General features: G+C 35.1%; 1 protein-coding gene across 2 annotated transcripts in view; it reads left to right on the forward strand.

Annotated features, from left to right (window-relative positions):
* BTBD9 (BTB domain containing 9) overlaps positions 1-22461 on the forward strand; it is a 121160-nt gene that overhangs the window by 89255 nt on the left and 9444 nt on the right. Inside the window, exons 10-12 of one of the 2 annotated variants that reach the window (XM_021550403.2) lie at positions 2127-2234; positions 18103-18181; positions 21856-21876. In XM_021550403.2, coding sequence (XP_021406078.1) covers positions 2127-2234; positions 18103-18181; positions 21856-21876 — 208 coding nt within the window. The remainder of the gene's footprint in view (positions 1-2126; positions 2235-18102; positions 18182-21855; positions 21877-22461) is intronic. The other variant, XM_021550404.2, reaches the window with a different exon arrangement.

Below are 22461 nucleotides of genomic sequence, written 5' to 3' on the forward strand. Positions count from 1 at the left end.
AAATTTAGGAATGCATTTGATTTTTCCTCTTTTTATCATTTAGAAGACTTGGTTTAAATATAAATGTTAAATCAATGCAGGACCTGTTCATTAGTAGCAGTTACCAAATAGAAGATTGTAATCAGTAATCTTTTTTTAACAAAATGCACTTCATTCAGTGTCTTTGGAGATCTTTCAGCTGTCAAAAAGCAGAGTGGGGATAATCAGATGAAGGAAAGTTGTTGAAGTTGGATGGCTATGTTTTGGGGGGTGGGATTTTTTTTTTTTTAAGTTTGTCATGATGCCACTGACAGCTCTTTGTTTTTTACTAAGTCAGCTCTGAATTTTTTAATTTGCAAATAGACTGTGTTCATATGTGCTAAAAGACTTTTGTTGAAAGTGTTTTAATTTAGCTTCTTAAAGCTAGCTTTGGCAGCATATTATTTCTGGTAATATTAATGAGCTAGATTCAGCATCTAGGGAATTTGTTTTGATCTGCTTGACCACTGGACCTAATTCCACTTTTAACACTGGGATTTCAAAACCTGAAAAGAAAGGGCTGAATTAGGATGTTTCCCTCTGCACTTGGTGTTGGAAAGCTGTACCTCGAGTACTGTGTCCAGCTCTGGGCCAAATATCTCTTACAACAGGGAGGTAATGCCCATATAAAGAAAAGAAGATACATTTGCCAGATATGGTTTTTGATAATACTTGAGCTAAATATCATCCCTGATGCTTTAGGTCTTCTTCTCTGTAAGACAAGTATGGAAATCAAAGGCTATTCAATACCACTTAGTGCCCTTCCTGAAAGAGTACATGTTTGTTAGAACTGTTGTCTTTCCTTCTGCATTTTTAGCTATTGCCTCTTCTTCTTCTTCTTCTTCTTCTTCTTCTTCTTCTTCTTCTTCTTCGTCTTCTTCGTCTTCTTCTTCTTCGTCTTCTTCGTCTTCTTCTTCGTCTTCTTCGTCTTCTTCTTCTTCGTCTTCTTCTTCTTCTTCTTCTTCGTCTTCTTCTTCGTCTTCGTCTTCTTCGTCTTCTTCTTCTTCTTCTTCTTCTTCGTCTTCTTCTTCTTCTTCGTCTTCGTCTTCTTCTTCTTCTTCTTCTTCGTCTTCTTCTTCTTCTTCTTCTTCTTCGTCTTCTTCTTTGTCTTCTTCTTCTTCTTCTTCTTCTTCGTCTTCGTCTTCTTCGTCTTCTTCTTCTTCTTCTTCGTCTTCGTCTTCTTCTTCGTCTTCTTCTTCGTCTTCTTCTTCTTCTCATCATCTTCTTCTTCGTCTTCTTCGTCTTCTTCTTCTTCTTCTTCGTCTTCGTCTTTCTCGTCTTCTTCTTCTTCTTCTTCTTCTTCTTCTTCTTCTTCTTCGTCTTCTTCTTCTTCTTCTTCTTCGTCTTCTTCGTCTTCTTCTTCGTCTTCTTCTTCGTCTTCGTCTTCTTCTTCTTCTTCTTCTTCGTCTTCTTCTTCGTCTTCTTCTTCGTCTTCGTCTTCTTTGTCGTCTTCTTCTTCGTCTTCGTCTTCTTCGTCGTCTTCTTCGTCTTCTTCGTCTTCTTCGTCTTCTTCGTCTTCTGAACCAGGACTGGGAATTCCCACTTTCTTACTTTTTTTTAAAGTATATTTCTGATATATTTTCCAAAACCAATAAAATACAATTAAGAAGGCAGCATAATCCTTTTAATCACCTAATTCTTTTTTTCTGTCCTCTTCTAAACTGACTTTTTGAAACAGATCTTTGCATCATTTCTAAAAAAGACAATCAATTAAAAGCCAGGCATGCTCAGCATTCAGTGAATGTTGATGGTACGTGATTCCCTGATTAAATCTTGGAGAAGCTCAGAATTACAAAATCTTACATCTTTCATTACAATTTTCCATATGGCAAATTTAGTTAAAAGTATTTGGATGAATGTAATAAATTAATGTTCATAAGTTGGTTATTATAAGCCTATGAGTCTATTACTAGCCTCAGGATAATAAGAGTAGAGATACTGTAGTTTGAGATGGCAAAAACCGTAGACTTTGCTGAGCGTTAGAGGTACATTCCAAAAGAAACAGTTACATTTAGAAAGGATTAAGTGGAGAAAATAAAGGGCTGGAAAACATCAAAGCTGGTTTGATGTTTGTCTTACTTATCACTCAAAAACAACTTCTTATACAGGTTGCTACTTTGGGACTGTGATGATCGGAGCTACAGCTACTACATTGAGGTTTCAACAAATCAACAGCAGTGGACCATGGTGGTGGATCGCACAAAAATTTCCTGCAAGTGAGTTTAGTTTTTTACACTTATTGTCACAAATTAAGAAATGGAAGCTGGGGTTTTTGGTGGGTTTTTTTGTTCACTACTTACTCAGGTTACTGTGAAGAGAATGATCATTGCATAACCTGTAGATTAATGCAAGACTTTCAGAATCAATTTCCTGAGATTGATTGCTACTCTTCAGACAATCAGTTGGATTTTTCGTTCATCAAAAGTCTACCTACTATACACTTAGTTTTGTGATCACTAGAAGTTAAACTGTTTTTTTCTGGAGGTCACATGTTTATGGTGACCCTGGATGTCAAACCACCCTGCCTTGAGAAATGTGGTAGTAGAGGGAAGAGAGCGTACTTTTTTTGCTGATTTTGCTACTCAAATGTCTTCCTCCCTCATCAAAACTCATAAATGTATTGTATGACATCTGAAGAGAGTGAGGAGAGTGAGGGTAGGAACCAAACTGTAATAGACCACACAGTTGCCAAAGTTTGACCTTGTCTCTATTCAAAAGTAGAGTACTTGACATATGCACTGAACACTCTGCTTTTGAAAAGCACCCTTCCAGAGAAAAAGAATGCTTCTTAAGCAGAAATGAAGAATAGAGAAAAACTTCCATTTTCATTTGAATACATAAATCAGGAGAAATCAGGCAGGAATACTCTCCAACTGTATACTCTCCATTGGCTTTACTGCAGTTTCTGCTGATAAAATCCATTCCTCAAGTATGGAAGAATAATTTACTGCTGAGAGCCTTCTTAAACCATGTGATGATTATTCTAATTCCTAGCAAAGAATGACCTAGATATTGGTCATGAGACTGAAGAGACAGTCTGCAAATTTATATATTACGTATCCAGAAGCTAGGTATGCTTAACACTCAGTGAATGTTGATGGGATGTGATTCCCTGATTAAACCCCAGGGAAGCTCAGAATTACAAAAATCTTACATCTTTCATTTTCCCTGAGCTGGTTTTCCATAAGATGTGCTTTCTTTCTTTGGACAAAATTCAAGTCATCAGCTTATATGGGGCCAGCCCCAACCCGTATTCTATTTGTGTCAACCAAAACAAAATTGATTTTTCAAATTCAGAGGCATTCTGAATTTTCAGTTTGTCCCATCAGGCAAGAGAGTTATTCAGTCCTTTACAGCAGCACTGCTGACATACATTTTTCTAAAGTTTATATTTCATCTCTTAACAAACAGTGTGACTGAAATGCTTTACAATGCACTCTAGATGTGTTGGTGAAGGAGAACTTGACATGTCTTTCCAGTGCCTATAAAGGGCAGCATATTGATGAGCAGAAAACCTGGGCTCTGTCTGCAGGTCTGGAGAGCGATCTTCACTTGTTCTCAAAGACATCTCAGCATAATACATAAAACTCATCTTTTTGTCTGCCTCCAGCAGTGGGAGCACTAAAAGGCTGAAACCACAAAAGGGAGAGAAAGAGATATCAGGAATCTTTGTGCACTTTTGCCTTTTACATTTTGATATTGAAAGCCTTTTAACAGTCAAAAGGAGCACTTGCTTAGGTTTGCACAGTGCAGGTGAAATTGCTGATAGACTGCCCAGTTCAAATATCTTTTCACCATGTTCAAACCATGCTGTTTTGCTTTTTTTAAAAGCCTTAGCCTTGAGCAAATAAAGGTACATCCCTAAAGTAAAAATAGCTGCCTTCTTTGGGTATACTTCAAAATCTTGATTCAAAATATAGATACTTTGGAAGTTCTCAAAGCTGTGGCTGCAGGAACAATTTTAATGTGGATTAAAGAATTGCATTTTGCCTAACTTCTTGCTCTGTCAGATGTGCAGTCAGCCAACATTATGCCAGTCTTTATTCTTGAAATCTACAGACAGGTAGTGTCCTAGCACTGTCTGTATCTGCTTTAAACCGATAAAAAGACCTGGTCATGAAGCTAACAGAGTTCACTGGCCATCAAATTTCAGGTGATTTCTTTGTATCTGATAGCATTTTTTTATGTTCAATATTTATCTCTTGCCTTTATGATCAGAAATATAGACTGGGTTTTTTTTTTCAGTCAAAGGAAACAAAATATGTTTAATTTTATTTTCAGGTATGATTTGCAGAAATGCTGAAGCTACTTCAGCCCAAAAATTACTTGAATTGTAACAACAGTTTGATAACCAAGTATATGTATCATATAAATATATGCAGTAATATCTATAGTATCAATATTTTTTCTGTAGTAAATATGTTGAATATATAAAATGCTGCCATAATATATATAACTGCCAAATGCCAAAAATTGTAGGACTGGTCTGTAAAGAACAGAGCATTGTAATTTCATACAGCGTGTAATTATATTTATACAATTATATATATATGTATATATATAGTACTGGCACACTTTTTTTTTTTACTGAAAAATACTGAAACACAGTATGATCTAAAAAAGCCATACTCTTAGTGTTTAAAAGCAGTGGAATGTAGAATAGAAGAGATATCATCATTCAGTGGCTCATTGTGCTGAATGAAGGCACTCACTTAAAATTGTTGGGTAAACTTTCAATGTGGTGGTAGAGATTTCTTAATGAAGAGGGGAAAACTGAACCAGTCACTACCAGGACTATATGAAGAACTAATTTTTGGTTAATTTCTGTAATTTGGAAAAAAAAAACCCAAAAAAACTCAAAATTGAAAACCTGGGGCTTTTGCCATAAAAACAAACAACTTGTTTTCACTTCAGATAATTTTAACAGTGACAACAAATAGAGAGGGTAGATTTGGATCTTAGCCAAAATTAACAGATGCTGGTAAAGCGGAGGTGGTACAGTTTTTCTGGTTTACTGTCATAATATAATGGTGAAGATACTCCTGCTGGATGCAAAGGATTTCTTTATCTGTCTGTCCTTCTTCTTAGCATTACATTGATAGTTTTAGTCTGCATCTGAATGCCTTCTGTTGCTGATTTACAGGCTCCCCAAGGAAAAGGAATGATCAAACTGAAGCACTGTGCCTGAGTTTGACTCACCATCAGGTTTAGGCAGACAGTTATAATGCCTGCATTTGGTAATTTTTATTAACCAGACTAGAGCATACAGGGATAGAAACAACAGTTCTCTCATCTGTTTGTTCCCTGTATGGTTTTGAATGCTGTGCTCCTCTCTCACTTGGGTGAAACAAAACAAATCTTTTGCTAAGAGTCCAAGTTTGGTCTGATTTTACAGCTATTTTTTTATCTCAGCCAAATCCTACTTTTTTTTTTTTTTTAATTAATATTTGACATCCCAGCCTGAAATGAGCTAATCCTATGTTGGTATAAAAATTGTCTTCACTTAGACTTTTGTCTTTGCTTAAGGAAAATAAGAAGTAGGTATGTCATTCCAGGGGACTGTGATTGCCCGCTTGACTGCAATATGCATACTGGAGATGTGAGTGCAATATAACTGATTGATAAGGTCTTGAAATCCTGAGGTTACCCTCTCTGGCACTAGTTCTGTGTTTAATATATTGCTGTAGACTGAAGAAAAATAACTCACTTTCCAGAGAAAGTAGAAAATCAAAGTGGATATAATGAAAACATGGGAGAATTTCACAGGGGCCCAGATTTGAAGAGACAGAATACTTCAGTGAGAAAATTTGCATTACTAGTAATATTTCCTATTCATTTTTCTGTCTTCAAAGATGTGTGGGTAGGAGTTATTTTTGTGGATAAAACTTTTTGCCTTCACTATTTGCTGCCTGGCTTTATGGCTACCTGTTCTTGCAGTGGAGTTAGACTTTTGTGGAAGTCTTTAGCCTGCTGTCTTGAAAGTGTTTTGTGAGGTCTCCAAGTAATTTTTGCTGGCACAAAGGGGAGGATGAACTGTCTGCCAAACACAGACCTCAACAGACACCTTTGATAATCAGGAAGTGGAAGAAAAATTATGAGAAAAAAAATTAAATTATGTTTAAAGAGCATGTACTGGTTTTGGCAGACTACTGAAGCATGAACTTCCCCTTTAAACTATCAGTGTGCTGCTTTAGGTTGTTTTAATGGCATTTTTAATGTAGTATTTTGTGTAAATTAATAATTCTATGCTCAAAGGCAAGAAGTGACAGGCTACTCCTAACCTTTTCTTCTCCCAATTTTAAAAGGCTGAAGAAAAAACTGGATGTCTGTTATCTTCACAGGGGAAGCTTGTGTACCTTCCCTAAGTGAGAGCCAATTTATGCATACTGGTTGTGTAATTGACAATTTTCACATGCTCTGTGGAGGCTATTTTTTTTTCTTTTCCACAATAAGCTGTTTTTCTCTACACAGTATGACAGTAATGAAAAACAGTCATGTTCCCTTCTATTTTTAAAAACATTTATGATAAGTGGACTTGAGTGTGTTGGTGTTGAACAATAGAGACTTGCACTTGTTAGGATAATTTGCTGACAGAGTCTGAAAGTCAAATGAAAAACAAAAGATACCAAAGGCCTGTAGGAGAACCAGATCTCAGAGTTATTGACACTCTGATAAAATAAACCCTGCATAGACAAATACTAAGCATGCTATCACAGTGCTTATCAACTCAGTCTTGTTCTTCAAAGTTCTCTTCTTTGTAGTTATCGTGAAATGGATCTAATCCTTTGGCAGCAGGCATAGTATGTTCTAGTTAATACTGTGATGGAATTTGGGAGCTAATTAATATTGTTTTTAGAGGGACAGTTCCAAACTGGTGTGTATCAACTGTCTGTATGGCTGGTTGAGATTTTTCTCATGGCAGGCACTACTTGATTTCCAGGAGGTTTATAACATATTGCATTATACAGCTATTTTAATTCTTTGTTTTTCAGAATGTTCTGCTGGTATAAATGTGTAAAAGCTTCCAAAATTAATTTCACATTTCCATTGCTTACTGAGGTTTTATTGTATAATAGCTATTTCAAATTCTCAGTTTTCAGTTCAGTTCCCGTCAATTTTTTTTTTTCTGTGATTCATGTATAAATCTAATGGATACTTTCACATGAAACAACCTTTGGAGTGGATGAAAGGTTCATTATCAAAATTTATTAACTGTATTCTGATTAATTTTTTCAAAATGCTTTTCAACTCTAAGGTTTTTGCTCTTGTCTAGTGTTTCATATTTCTGCCTTATGATGTATCATGTGCATTTCAAGTTTTTCATTCACTACTGTATTTTATTTTATAATAATTTACAGGTAATGAACACTGAGAGAGATCTAGATCATGCACTTAACAATCCTAAACCACTTTCCTGATGTACAGAAAAATGTTTTCCATGTTGTCTGAGGATTTCTAGTGAGAAAATACTTCTGCTCTAAACAATAATATTGGCAAACTGAAGTTGGGATTTTTTTTCCTTGGTATACTTTTGTGAAACCAGGTTAATATCTATTGTGATATGATTATTTCTTCTGCTATTGAGATAATATTTGAAGTGTATGAATATCTTTCCTCATAACTGTATGGGACACATTATATACTTATATTTGTAGTTTCTTATATTTAACCACAAACACAGTAGTTTTTATTACTGTCCTCTTCTAGTTCCTGCACGTCACTGTATGATCCCATTTCTAGAATTCCCTTGCATCAGTTTTCATTCATCCTTAACTACTTCTACAGAACTGTTTTCTTGCATAATTAAATGGCTCAAATGTTTCTCTCTTTCCAACTGCCTGTATGCCTGCATCACTTCTCTTCTGTTGTTTCCCATCAGTTTTGCATGCATCTATTGTCCTGTCATACCTAGAATGAGAAAACATTTTTCCTAATTTCTGTATAGTCCTTAATTCTGTCTCATGCCTGAGCTCCCAAGTGGCAGGGTGGAACAGCATAAAAGGAACTGTTCTTGTACTTCTGATGACAAGCATATTTTTTTGACCATACTTTGTCATGTTTTACGTGAAGTTAATTTCACAGCAAAACTCTTCTTGTAGCTCTTCTTCTGTCAAATGAAGTATATTTCAACTGTGATTCATCCTATTTATTTCGCATGAAGCAAATTTCACAGCAACTTTATGAAATCCAGATGCCTGCTCCAGGGTTGCCGAGCTCATAGTAGTCACATTCATACAATACAAAATTAAATATATTCAAGCAAGTTGTCTGGGAAATTGCTACACTGTGAAGCTCAATTTCAAGTCTCACTTCACAAAAATAAACTAAGAGTTCTCATTAGTCTGTTCATTATCCCAGTAATGATGCTTACTGGAACAAGTCAGACAGATATAAAGGGTCATTTTGTATAATTATTGAGTTTTTAAGCTTTGCACAATAGAAGCATTGAAGTACATATTTTTCCCTGAATTTATGTGCTCACGTTTTCAAAAGATTCTAATAAGGCAAAAGAAGAAAGACTCCAGCTTCACAGTGCTGTCTTATTAAGCACAAAGAATTAAGATTTCACAGAGAGAAACCAGAGTTTCCATTTCAGAGCATTAGGAGCCTCTCAGCAGTGTAGAATTTCTGCATCTAACATTTCATTTGCTAGCTTCTATTGTAGGTGATTCTACCTTGATTGAAGAAGGGTCTGGCTTCTTTAAAGTTATGTTTCTTCATAGCAATTCAGGATCACAGGGTTTTCAGATTGTTAATTTGTCTTTTCTGTTTTTCTACTTCTGCCTTCAGTTCCTTGTGGTTGCTTTTCAGCCACAAATATACATGGAACTTTTGAGGAAGCCTTCAACAGAGTAACAAGGAGCTGCACACTGCAGTGTCCTATTTTGCTTTAAATGTTTTTCCATGTTCTTGTTCACTATAGCTCTGCATTTACCATATTCATTAAAGTTTTGCCTTGCTCCATTTTGCCCTGTGACTGCTGTGGTCTCAGCTCTTCACACACATTTCCATGAGGAGAGTTGTGAAAACACCACAGTAAATCTGACATCAATTTGGATGTTAGCTCAGTTCTGCCTCAGAGAAAATAAGCAATACCAAGTAATACCCACAATATCACTACCTGTTTCTTTTAGGTACTGAGTTTTCCCCCCATGCCAGCAAGGACTTGAATGTCTCTTTGGAGACCAGCAAAAATAGTTAAATTAAAAATAGATACATGTATTGCTATTACCATCTACAAAAAAATACTGAAGAAAAAAAGGCAATTCAGTATGTGTAAAATATTTATGGTATGGTCTTCTATTCAAAATAAAAAAATGAAAACAAATGGTCATTTACTTTCAAGAATTATTATTATCTGGTGCCAGTACATTGGCTTGCCTTCACAGTCTTAAATTCTCTCTCTTGAAGATGTCTGTGCATGCATGCATACACCCACACGCCTGTAGGCGTACCCACACATGCACCCTCTTAGCACCTGTATAAATAAATATTATTACCAAAAAGTTATCCTAATTGGCCCATTTATCTTCCTGAGATAAGAAAGGAATGCCTAACACCTGAACGGTTGTTTTTTGGCTATGTTTGTTTACTTTGAAATTCATTGTTGCTTAAGATAATAAACTAATGAATAAGAGATACCCAAATATGCATGACTTAGAATGTAAGGGTGTGGGGTTTTTTTGTTTGGCGTTTTTTGGTTTTTGGGTTTTTTGGTGGGGTTTTTTTTGTTTGTTTGTTTTTTGTTTTTTTTTTTTTTTGTCTATAGGCCTTTCTTATAGGCAAAATTAAATAATACAGCAACTGTTGACATCTCCTTGTACTGTTAGGAGGCCAGTCGAGTGTTGACATGTCAAATCAAGAGGTTTGCCCTCACTCAGTTGTTTATATTCAATATCTAATTTCATCAAAACTCTGAAAAATACCCATTTGTTTATGCTGGCCAAAACAGGTATGGTCTTTAGGGTTGCAAGTGTTTTGCAATGAGATTCATGCAGTATTAAGCCATTGATTTATTCACAGTAAAGTTTTTACTAGGACTGATTATAACCATGAAACACAAAGCCAAAGAATTATTATATCTTTGGGTTCATCCTTTGAGGTTTCCTGCACTGTGTGACATGTAGTCTATTTTTTTAGAATGCTTTGTCAGTTTGTTTTACATGCTTAAAGAGATGATGCTTCCATTTTGCTCTTTGCTTTTCTATTGCACTGAATTCTCAGAGAAATATTTTTTTATTTCTCAATACCAGTATAGAATATCATCATATGACCTAATTTCATTCAATTTTTCTTCTACACCTGTAAACTAATTTTTCTTTCTTAATGGATTTCATATATTTAATGTACAGATTTATGAAATCATTCTACCTTTTTCCTGATACCTTGGTTGCTGTGCAAAAAGGTTTTGCACAACTTCGCTTTGTGCTCTTTCATCATGAGTCATGTTTCCTTTATTTTTAAAATTGTATTTGTGAAATTTTACCCAGTTCTTTGTGTATAAGTTTTGAAGACAGAGAGTTCCCAACTAAATAGTAGAATTCAGTTTACCAGACACTATTCTGAGGGGTTTTCATTTTTTCTGTTCAAAAAGTAACAGAAGAAAAGTTGTATATGTTACTTTCGTCTCTTTAGGTTCACTTCACTCTCATGTCTAAAATTACTGCAGTCCCGGAGTCAGGTTCAGGGTTTTTAGTGGGTGAGTTTCAGTCTGAGGTCAAAAGGCTTTTCTTTCTGACATTGAGGTTAGTAGATAATTCAGTGTGGTAGTAGAAAGGGTAACAGTTTTCCTCCTTTCCATTACCAAACCTCACTATGCTTGTATTGCTGTTGGGAGGAGACAAATGCTGATTTATTTTTTTCACTGTTTTATTCTTTTTTGAGGCTGTGGTTCAATTTACTGCATTCCTTGGAGGTTTGACATGTCAATTAGATGTTATCGACTGTAATAGAAGAGCAGTTGCTGTAAATGTGAAGTTTTTGCGAGTGGGCCGTGAAATTAGACCCTGGGGAATGTAAGAGACAAGTGCGACAAATAGCATTAGTGTACACACTACAAAAAAACTGATTAATAGGGAGCATGTTTCTGCCTCATATCTCTAAAAGAATTGCTTATATGTTTGTTTTTAATCAACTTTTCCATGGGTATGAAAAGTTTCATAATAAAAGTAGCACACAATCTGTTGTAGATTTATGGGGACAAGAAGTCTTCAAAGTTGAAAACATCCCATTACTTGTATTATTTGGTTTGTTATTGCATTGCATAGCTTTTCCTATCTTTGCTACCAATGTGAACATCAGAAGCAATAACTATTGGTAACAAGTAAGCACAAAAAACCCAATTCAGCCTCTTGGATTATGCAGACTTGTCATGTGCATGTATTCTCTGATGTACACAGAAGGAAGATGAACTCTCAAGTTATTCCAGTTCACAGCCTTTGTCTGCTGCCAGATTTGTCTGCCACTGTCAATCCCCAGGGATGTGTGTGTAGGTACTACATGCACAGTTCTTGCTACAGCCTAGAAATTTGGCTTATGGCATTCTGCCAGTTTCCAGAAAATTGCTAACAATTTGGGGAGTATATAATACAGCAATATAAATTGCTATATTTTGGGGAGTAAAGAAAGGAGACCTGTTGGAACTGAAAAAAGGTGTAAGTAAGCTAAATTATATGAACTTATGCAGTACAGAAATGCTAGCAGTTGGCTACATTGGTATGTAGAAATATTTGAAAATCTATTGCTTCATTTAGCTAGAAAGATAATGATTACATTCAGTTTTCCCATTGTTTAATTTGACTATATTTTAACATTTTCTTCTTGTAATACTTTTTCTAAAAAATTAGAAAGGTCAGCGCTGAGGCTTTGAAACCAGGTTTTTACTATATGGAGTCTTTCAAGTGAGAAGTTTTATAAAGATGTCAGAAAGCCAGTACAGACTTCATGAAATCTATTATATGTCAGAGTTCTTTTTTCTAGTAGGTCTGTTTTGTCAAGCCCACATTTTGTTTCTACAACAAATCCTATGCAATAGAACATGTATAGCAGTTTAGTAAAGCATTCTTATAGAGGACAGATATTTTGTTTGGATTAGTGTAAGGGGCCAAATCATAGAAATTATCCTACAAATAGCTACAAATGTAGATGCTTTCAGAATTATGCAGTCCTTATGGGAAGTATATTTGCAATAAAAACTTCTGAGGGAAAGTTTCCCAAAAGGTGTTCATGCATGTTTTTACTTGTCAATATATAAAGCTATTATGTAACAAATACTGCAAGAGGTGACTTTTAGTATTTATTATTATTCTCACATTTAATCTAGACTCTTGTAATATTTATACAAATAATTTTTATTACCTGTGTTAGTACTTAAAGTCCTTTTTGACTGTTTGGTGGTTTTTGTTTGTTTTTGTTCTGGGTTTTTTTGTTTTTGTTTTTGTTTTTTTGCCAAGATGCATAATTAGGTTAGTTTTGCCTCCATCTCTGAGAGCAACAGATAAAAAGTTGTTAATTCCAGCTTGGATCTTCCTTGCTTCCTTAGGAGTTCCATGTTTCATAGGCCACCTATTGAGAAAGTGCTGTCATGGTCACAGCATGAGATGGAAACTCAGTTTTGGTAGACCAGTGCTAGAATTTCTCTTAATAGGCTTCAATTTATGAACCAAAACATTGATGACCTTTGATTCCTAACAATATTTTCTTTCTTATGCTTTGTCTTCCCTCCTCAGTAGCTTGGGAGGCTGGATAGCAAGGGGTTGGCCAAGCCAGCTACTCAGTCTGACTTCCTTAAGGGTCTGTCTTTCTGAATTCCTGTGTTAAGGTACAGCTGTAACAGGAGAGGGAGTATTACTTCCCTTCATTGTTTAGTACTGTTATGGTGGAAAACATGGGGTTTATAGGCAATTTATAAGGTAGCTGTAGACCTTTTTATAACAAAGAGTATCTGTATAACAATTACTTTTATAGCACTTATGGTGTGTGCTTCTGTGTTTATTTTGTAGGTACTCCATAAGAAAGGTTAGTATTGGTATTCATTAACAAAGAAGGGGGTATAACATACCATGCAGAACATACTGTGGCACTCCTCCAGTCTCAGTAAGTCTCAGTGTCCTTATCTGCGCACACAATTCTTTTATTTGGCAGCATCACATGCTGGTTACAATCTGCCTTCTTTATATCAGTACAGTCATCAGACTAATATATAGAAAAAGGACACAACTCTTCTTTCATTGTCCTCTTATCTGCTTTTACAAATTCCATTAAAAAATGCATAGTCACAGTTGAAAAAGTCAACATCCAAATAAGGTAAGTGTTTCATAACATTGTAGAATAAGGTATATACAGACAAATATTAGAAAGTAAAATGGAGGCTAAATTTGCTTTCCAGTCTGCTTTGCTTTTTTTTTCCCTTGAAGTGAGGAACAGAAATATAGAAGTTGTATGTCATCTTAGAAAGTGAGGAGACATGATGTGCATATTGAAAATGTACATGCTTAGCCTAAAGCAGGCCTTGATAGGAATATGATATCATTATTACAGCTTGATGAATGTTAGTTACATGTAACAGCTTTCTCTTTTGTCTGACATCTTTGACCTGAACTGGGTTTCAGCTCTGATCAGTGCTGCTCTGCTAAGCCCACAGTGTGGTAGTATTCTGTAGTGCCACTAGCTCATTAGAAAACCTCAATAAAATCTAAGCTTCCACTTTTTTCTTAATTTGTTCTTTCTGGAAGAGAAGGAAATACTGGGGAAGAATCACTGTTTATGTCCTATTATGTGTAATAAATATTTAGAAAGATAGCAGCTTTTCTTAGAAATAACTAGGAAAATATTCCAAATGCTGAAAAAACTCATTATGTTCTTTAGGAGGTGAATTGTTGTTTTGGAGCTATAGATAGTTTAATGAATAGCAGGGCATTAATTTGGTTTACCTGGACATCAGAATTCCTTGCATTCTTCTTGCAATAGCCTAAAAAGGAAAAAGACAAGAAGAAATATGAAACCGGTTTGATTTCTAGTGATCTTTTTCCTTTCTCTGAATAAAAGTATGGTGAAGAGATTGTGAGATGCACAAAGCCATCAGGTTTTCAGCTGTTGCTGTTGGAGAAGTGAAAATTATTGGCCCAAGAGTCTGTTTATATGTTTAAACAGAGAAAGTGATTTTCATTGCAAGGAGCTCTAAGTGAGACAGGCAGAGTCAGAGAATAAGAGAGCAAAAGATAATTATCTAAATTCTGTTCAAGCTATTATAGAAGACGAATATAGTTAAAATGTAATTAAATATGATAGGCTCACAGGATGCAAGCGTGGCTTTGGAATGCTAATCATTAGTTACTGTTTCTCCTTAGAGGAGTCGGGCAGAACAAGAGAAGTCGTGTGGCTGAGGTGAGATGCACAGTGTTAAACACTGTAGGACTGTAAGGAGGCTAATTTCTTTTTTAAAATGGAGCTGCTAGCCAAACAACTTGTAGTGCTGCATTTCAGCTTGAGGATCCTGGTAGAAATCTGAGTAGGCTGCTGGGTCTTATCTTCGACATGGAAACCTCAGCTCGATGCAGTGATTATTTCTGTTGTGAAAGTGATGACCAGAACTGCTGCAGACTGAGCCAGCAAATCTAAAACAAATCAACTAGCAAGACAGGTGTCAAAGCATAAAAAAATATCAACACTGCCTGAATATTTAATAAAGCTAAACTCTGAAAACTGTATTTGTTACAGGGTCACTAATAAGCTGTACAGAGACACAAAAAGTCCAAAAGACAGCAATGTCATTTTATCAGAGAAGTAAATTCTGATAGCTTCTTTATGACCATGTCCCAGGTAAAGACAGCAAAAGTATTGACACCAGTTTGAAAGATTTGTTTGTTTGGCATATAGGGAGTAAAGGTGAAGAAATGCCATCCATTACATAGAACTATCTAATCCCAGGCTAAAAATGAAGTGTTTTTGATCTGCTTTAATGCTGCTCTTCTGGTATAGTGTGACTTATATGTGAATCAATGTGAGAGCAATGTATAACGTTTGGAGGAAATTTTTGTAAAGACTACCAAAAGTAATTTTGAGAATAGAAAGACAAGCTTGTGTGAGGAAAGTGTAAAGTAAGCACATATGCAAGGCAGGACTAGATAAATGACATGACTACAAAACAATTTGCAAAATAAAATTTCTACAGAGAAACTGAAATTATTAAGTAGTACTGGCAGAGATAACTATTAGTAAAAAAAGAAAGGTTAAAAAGAAACTTGAGGATTACCTATGATGTCTTTAATTGAGGAACACCACTGAAAAAATGTTATGGCTCTATATATTAATAGAATTCAAAGTAAATTTGTTATATCAGCAAAAAATGCAAAAAATAGGTCAGATGTGCCTTGATAATGTTCTGTCAGAAATCCGTTTTCTCATATGGGTATAGTTACATGCATAAATTATCTCTTTGCTGCATAATAATGTCTATACTGTAGAGGTATTGCCTGGAATGTATCAACATTCTCAAATGTACTGTTGCAGGCAAATCCATGGATCTTTCTAGTGAAGGTTTGCCTTGCTTATTTCAAAAATTATACTTTCCAAATCCACTTGGCTTGTTTTCTATTTGCCTTTTCTCCTTTTTACTAAGAAAACAAAATGAGATACTTAATTTTCTCATTATGCAATTAAGTATTAATTCTCTAGTGGAAATATTCTTGAATTTTAGTAACTCACCTACAAATTGTATGTAATTTTGACTTTCTTTTTCCAATGAGAAAAGGCTGAAATGAACACATACCAAAATAGTAAATATTCTTAGGACTGAGTTTACTAAAAATGCTATCACCCCCTCTAGATTTTTTTTTTATTCTTTTCCATTATATTTTAATATTATTAAAGGAGCAATTATAATCCAGTCCTAATAAAACCATTGTTGCAGAAATTAAGGACTTGCAATGCAGTGGGAAGTGAACAGTCATAGGAATTTCCTGGAGAAGTTGATCTGGAAGTATGTCATCAAAACAATCTTCAGAGATCTTTTTCTCTTACTATCTGTTGTGCTATTCAGATGTATTCTCAAATAGATGCATCAGCTTCCCTGGTATCACATCATAGCACAGACAGTGGTATTTGTTGCCATGCTTGGAAATTCTGCACTGAGCTCTTGCAGTGTGTATCCGACCAGTGCTCAGAAATAGTAGAAATAAATACAGACCACTTCTATTCTAGTCTATGATCTCTAATTAATGTATTTTCTTACTAAGAGCACAAACTCTACATTAGTGTCTAGGGAGTCACAGGCTCTTCTTAATATCTTCTTTAGGATTTTAAACTCTTCTATGTTGTGTAGCTTTAAAACGTTTTCCAATTCACTAGAAAGCAAACTGTTTTTTACATACATCATTGTTCTCCTTGCATAAAGTTTTTGTGTGCAAATGTCAAAGCATATGCATAATGCAAACTGTGGCAATGCTTTGTTATGAGAAGTAGTGCTGTGATCATCTCTTTGTCCCAGCCTCTCATCTTTGGGACACTGTAGTTCAAGATAACAAGTTCTGTTTGCCCATGGAGATTGGCTTGAGTGTACTAGAGTACTGTTAGAATGGGTGTCAAGAAGAATAATTCTCCTGTTTAGAGGGGAAATGTTTAAATCATAACAATCTTTCAGGTCTTGACACATTTAACAAAATAGTCTATTCTCATTTTATATTTTACTTAGAGCATGAAGAAACAGCCTGAGCTTTAAGATAGAGGTTTAGCCACGTAAGGGATATAAATAAACCATACCATTAGGTAGAGATAACTGCCTACCTCTGAGGCCTGCCACAAACCACACCTTTCTGTTACCATTAATGACTCTAATTACACCCATTACTTCATGGAGTAAGACCAGTAAACTACCTGAAATTAGACCTTGATTGGATTTGTAATCTTCTTTAAGCAAATATAACAAGACAGCAGTGATAAAAGTTAATAGCCAGCTAAATTAAGCTGAGAAATTCTATGTTTGTGACAAAAGGCGTTTTCCCAACAAGAGAAAAATCAACTGTCAATTTAAGCAATGAAGCTGTTCATACTGCCAGGCTTTGGGTTAGTCTGCTGGTAGGGAGTAGTGTTCTAGTCCAGTTTTGCTTTGGTCCCCTTTTTCTTACATGAACACTTCTGAAGATATTCACAACCCATTCTGGAAAACTATCCAGCTTTTTTCCATAGTAAATTAATCAAGTTAGACCTAACTTAATTTTATTTTTGAAGCCTTCTGTGATAGGGTCTGGTTTGACTGAGAAGTTAAATTCTGGAATTCTTTTTCATGTTTTATGAATATAAAATAATTTAAATTTTAATGTGTTGAAGTACTAAACTAGTGAAAAACTGGTGCCTTCTAGTTCCTGGTATTCTTTTTATTTGTTCTGTTGTACTGTGAGCACAAAGTTGTGGTCTCCTTTTCCTCCTGTGTATTAGGCTGCTTGAGGTGTTGCACCTCACTCAGATCAAATGAGTATGAGTGAGGAACAAAGATTATAGTGGTCCCATGTACCTGTAGTGTTCTCAGTCTAGCCTGAAAATTATACATCAACTCTGGAAGAGTGGTCTGTTCTCCTCTGCCACTGTGTCAGGATGGGGAAGTGCTCACAACCTGAACTCCAAATGGTGCTTTTTGACATTTGTAACTTCGTGGAAGGACCTTGGTCCACACAAAGAAAGTTTGGCTCCTCTCTACTACTCCACTTAGAGTGTGAAAAGTTGGAGGTTTCACTTTTATTTATCTGACCTTTTTTTTAAATCTAATACTGTCAATATTAGTCAAGGATTTTTGGCTTTGATCCAGGCCTTTTTACTTTGAATATTTTCTGAACTTTCAGCTTCAGAGTATGATTGTTGTCCCTGCATACAAATTATAGTGGTAGGTATGTATGAAATTGCATAAGCAAAGTCAAGACACTTAAAAATGAGGAAGTACTGCTGGAAATTCAGGCAATGAAAAGTGTTTCTCCATTTGCCCTGTTAAGTGATGACAGTACATACTGTCACTTGAATGCATTGTGTATGTTTTACTGGAGGCTTTTGTGATTGTGTTCAATATTTGTATGTCCTTCTGAATTTTCTTTGTAGATCCTGGCAAACAATCACTTTTGATAAACAGCCTGCATCTTTTATCAGAATAGTTGGAACTCGCAACACAGCTAATGAGGTAAGGAGCTTCTAAAAAACCCTATATTCTTCAAGAATATACTACAACACAGTTTTTCATATCTTGCAGTGAAATTTATAAGGCCTTCTCAAATGTATGTACTTCATCTTTTTGCTCTGGCAATCTAGCAAAACACTTGAACAGTGTTATTATGTATTCCTTGTTTTGGCCTTTCTACATTGCCATCAAACACTCCTATTGGGTTTGGTTTTAAATTAATCCTTATTTTGATGAACAATTCAAATACCAATTTAGTGCACTAGAGAAAGGTGTATGGTGTCTGATATACTTGGGTTTTATCACCCATATATGATCTTTTTAATTAACAAAACATAAGAAATATCTCATTTTTCATAAGAAAATTTTATTTGCATAACATTTACTTAAAATTAATTTTCATGCCTGGTAAATCAGTTGACTAATAGTGGGCAAACCAGGAGATTTTTTTCATTTTATACAGAAAAAAAAAATTATTATAGCCCATCAAGTGCAATGTCATCCCTTCTTTGTTTACTTCTCTCTTTTGTAGTAATTGTGTCTCATATTAAGTCCAGACTTTACTCTTGACTTCAGTGAAACAATTTACAATATGTGAATTTAAGAGTATATGTACGTCTGTGAGATTAGGACTTTATATGACATTAACATTAGGACTTTATATAACATAAGAGGCACCAAAAGCCACTGTGTGTATAGACCTGCCTGTGTGTATCCCACACGTGTAGGTTACCACCAAACATGGCACTTAGATGCTTTATACTTAGCTTGGGGTAGCACTACTACATTTGGATTAATTAGAATCTGTCAGCTCCAGAGGTGAGGTTTTCTGATTGAATTTAACATTTGGGGTTGCTGGTTCCTAAGCACTGGGAGCGTCCTCCAATGGCATTGTCTGTTCCCAGTGTCTTGTTTCCTCTCATGCCAGTGTTTGTAAATTCCCAACTCTTTGTTAAAAAAAGAACGACGTGCATTGCATTGTATAACCTTAGCAATGCAGGAAACATTGCTTTCAACTTTGAATTCTTGAAGGTAGCTTTAAGCCCTGAAGAGCAATGGCCTTTTAGCCATAACTTTAATTTCAAATTGGTTACTATTTCCAAGGAATTTAATATCCTGTATAAATATTTATATAGAGAACTACATAACTGTAGTGAAGATGAGTATGGATACAGGTTACAGTCATTCATGTAGTGTCTCAGTTGAACTGTAAAAACATGCTGTTCTCTTTTGTCTGTAAAATGTGCTTCCAACGGTAATTTGGTTTTTATTTTTTAAATTATTTATTTTAATGCCTGTAGAGGAGGAACATTGTCAGTGTGCACATATTACTAAATTACTTATATATATATATATATATATATTAAAGAGAGGGTCTATAACATTTTGTCATAGATTTTGGTTTTCCAAAGAAAGCAGCAAGATATTTTTCATATTTACAAATTAAATAGGAACAGTGTAACCAAAGTCTTGGTTTGTTCTATAGTCTCAGCAGACTCTTCAGTAAGAATACAAGCAGTGTCCAGAATTACTTGCCCACAGCTGATTGTACAGTATGTCAAACCATTTTCATTTTAAATAAAATATGCAGCATATTCAGCAGCACATTCTTATCAAGGAGTGTTACTGTAATAGGTACAAAATACTCCTTACTTGTTCTACGTATACATATCTTTGAACTTTGAAACACAATCTGTACATCCTAAAGGGAAGAGTTAATTTTTGGAATTTAAAAGAAATCCCATAAAACTTCTCAGTTTTGTGAATTCTTTAATCTTTTAAACTCATCTTTTCTTTGCCATGTTTTCCATGTTTTGAAAGACATGTACACAAATTTTTTGACCTGGAGCTTGAATAGCTTCTGGTATATTAGAACATGATAGAAGTGTAACTTTCTGTTTTCTTGAGCTGTGACACACTTTTTACTTTTGTAGAGAAAATTATTTTTCCGTATCATAATTTATTTGTCAGATAGGTCACGTGATACTTGATGTAAGTTTTCTCTTGTTATTCCTCTCTCAGTATCACTGACCTGAAAAGGACACCTAGCTGCTGATGTGAGAGCTTTATCTTAGAAATTACTGCACCAGTGAATTTGTACTTGGCCTTCCTGCTTTGCGTGTCTGACCTCTCTTAAAATATCCATGAGAAGTAGAACATGATGTGGGTCAAAGGATGATCCTGAACTGTCAGGTTTTTCTTTTGAGAGAAGCACATGCAAGATTGTTTGTTTTAGTGATACTGTTCTGAAATGCTTAATTCTGATACCGGATGAAGCAGCTAGGCTCAACTGTGCTGCTTAGGCTTCTCCCACACACTGTGGCAGAGTAACTGAGAATAATGTTCCAAATTCACAGGCTTGTCAATATGCCACATGTTTTGACCATTAAGAATTTAATATGAAAGAATCAGTAAAAATGAAAGTTACTGTTTAAGAATTGTGTACTTCTGACTTTCTAGACTAGTATTAGCTAAATTTCAGGGCTATCCACACTGTGTTTAAAAAAACTGTATCACTACGTAAAGTGAGATTTTAAATGAGACATGCTATTATTGTGGGATACATTAGAATTATGGAATCTTCTGGCTTAGAGACCTCCATCACATTCTGTGCTTCCTTTCAAGGAAAGCAGCATTTTACAGAGCTACACAGATGAGAGAATGTTCTTTTCTACAAGGCCTTATCCTGAAAAGTGCAGCTGGAAAAATTACAATAGCTGTCACTTTAAAGACACAGGGATGGGATGAGTACATAAGGGACTTCTCTAAAAGTGTAGATAAATACAAAAATTGTCTTCTCAGGAACTGTAACAGATGGAGAGAATGTATGCCAGTATAGGAATTAGTTCAGCTTTAGGAAAAAACAGAAGAAATGCAGAGGAAAACCATTTTGTGCACGTGTGCACATGTGTGGGTGCTGGTGCAGATTTGTAATCTGTTCATATAATTTTTAATCTGTATATATAAAGGCATAGCAATACATCTTTATGTGAGCATGAGTGTATATGTAGAAATATGAGCACATATTGCAATGTATCTGCATAAAAAACTTACACTGAGGGGCACAAGAAAATATAATGGGGATTAAAAAAAAAACAAGCAGTGACCAAAGATTTTTTTAATTCATTTTATGTATGCTGTCAGAATTTGAACTAGCTAGCTACATCCTCAGAAAAGACCTGGGGCTACTGCAGACATGTCAGTGCAGATGTCTGCTCAGTGTTCACTTGAGCAGGGATGGTCAAAAAGAGTAACAGGATTTTAGGTTATATTGGAGAAAAGATAGAAAATACAGTATTCTTGTATGAATATGTAGTATATCCATGTCTTCTTTATGATATTTGATTCTGCCCATATTAATTTGAAAGGGTCTGGGAAAGGGCAGTTAAGATTATAAGAGATTATCTTTGTTGGTGAGAAGAGCTTTAAAGAGAATAATAATAGAAGATGTCATAAAAGTATACAAAATTGAGATAATAAGTTTAAAAATCAGGATTTAATATTCATCAAGCTTTAGCTTTTAAACTATACTGCATGGGAAAATAGCAAATTTAAAGCAGTGTAAAAAATATTTTTGTTTAGTATGTGTCAAAGTTGTGCAAATCATAGCAATACAATATCATATGGAAAGAGGTTTTGTAACAATTTTAAAGAGTTCCTCCCCCTTCTCCTCCCAGGCTCTTCAAGAACAAGTAGAAGTAAGTAAAGTAAAAAGTAAATTGGAAAAAATGCTTAAGAACATGATCCTCTTACTCTAAGATACAGTCACCTGTACACTGGTCCCAGGTATTGTTTGAATCATCAGAAAATGATCACTATTTCAAATGGAATATTTCATCTGATGAAGCAGCAGCCACCTTGGACACTCTGAATGCCTTTCTACATACTCCAGGACATGTCTGTAGAGCTGCCATTGTTATTACAGCAGAGGGCAATCTTGAAATAGAATCATGTTGGTAATGATTTAAATTTCATTTCTAGTGTGCATGAACATTCAGCGTCTTTAGGAAGTGATTAGATCATAAAATGTGTTTAAGACTACTAATATAATTGTTGTTATTATCCAATAGCATGTAGTAGGTATTTCTGCTAGTTGGCAAAGAAAAAAAATTGTTTACAAATATCCCTATCTGCTTTGGAACCATCTTTCTTATTTTTAATGCCATATGTAAAGGTTGATATAATTTGAAGGCCTTCTCTTGCTCCAGTGTTGTCCCTGCCTGATGTTTATTGCCCACAAGTAAATGTTTTTGACCTCATAGTCAAACATTTTATTTTGACTT

The sequence above is a fragment of the Lonchura striata genome, chromosome 3 (genome assembly GCF_046129695.1).
Source record: "Lonchura striata isolate bLonStr1 chromosome 3, bLonStr1.mat, whole genome shotgun sequence".
Taxonomy (NCBI): Eukaryota; Metazoa; Chordata; class Aves; order Passeriformes; family Estrildidae; genus Lonchura; species Lonchura striata.